Below are 839 nucleotides of genomic sequence, written 5' to 3'. Positions count from 1 at the left end.
ACAATGAAGCCCAAAAAATTTGGTCACCAGCGTGTTTTCAAATGCCCGAACGTGTTTGTAATAAGCTGGTAGCATTCTTTTAAGCACCTGCTATCGATAAAAAGTTGAATAAACGTTCATAGAGTACTATAGTTTTCTCACATTGGACATAAAAATTCTGAAATGAATCTACAATCTGATACTGAAATATATGACTCTGTAACCAACCAATAGATTCGTTTCTACTAAAAGGTATCACTGGTAACCGAGATTCAAAACTCACTTTTACTTCCGACTTTTTCATGGTTTTGATCATGTATTTATCATCATTTGTCAAGTAAAAGAAGCTTCCACTTTTCCCAGGCGAGGAGAGCTCCCGAAGAGCATCATTGCCGCATATGGATATCATGTAATCAGCAGGATCCACCTTGAATAACTTTCTAAGAGTCCTGAAATTATAATATCAAGTCTAATCAGATCGAGAACATATTTCAAATCTATTTAAACTCAAAATGAAAATGCACACAGATGCCCAAGGAACATAAAGCTTATAATAAAACATCCCATGACAGATTAATATTCTGAAAAACAATATAATGGTTGCAGTAGTATTGGTACCTCACCTGAAAACTAGTGGGCAGTAATCTTTCCATTTGAATTCACAAGATTGGTGTGGTGGGGTGTGCTTAGATCCTTCCGGGGGAAATCGTGTCCAAATTTTATCCTTGGGATCAAAAGCCATAGCTTTTAGATCGAGGGATGTAGCTGGAGCAGGTCTTCCTACAGAATGTCTGAATAAAGGTACAATGAACGATAAGCAGAAAGATGAACAAACAGAAATAGCACAATCACATTACACA

At 36.6% G+C, this 839-nt stretch overlaps 1 protein-coding gene across 1 annotated transcript; it reads right to left on the bottom strand.

Moving 5' to 3' along the window:
• Positions 1 to 27: 27 nt before the first annotated feature.
• On the bottom strand, positions 28 to 770 carry LOC140965442 (phosphatidylinositol 4-phosphate 5-kinase 6-like; the record flags this gene model as incomplete). Its single annotated transcript, XM_073425516.1, has 3 exons — positions 28 to 87; positions 263 to 428; positions 603 to 770. Coding segments are annotated over 3 exons (394 nt in total), but the record flags the coding sequence as incomplete, so codon positions are not given.
• Between the last annotated feature and the right edge of the window lie 69 nt (positions 771 to 839).

This window comes from Primulina huaijiensis, unplaced genomic scaffold, assembly GCF_012295235.1.
Source record: "Primulina huaijiensis isolate GDHJ02 unplaced genomic scaffold, ASM1229523v2 C13178249, whole genome shotgun sequence".
Lineage (NCBI taxonomy): Eukaryota > Viridiplantae > Streptophyta > Magnoliopsida > Lamiales > Gesneriaceae > Primulina > Primulina huaijiensis.
Note: the sequence above shows the minus strand (reverse complement) of the source record. Positions and strands in the feature narration are given on the sequence as shown.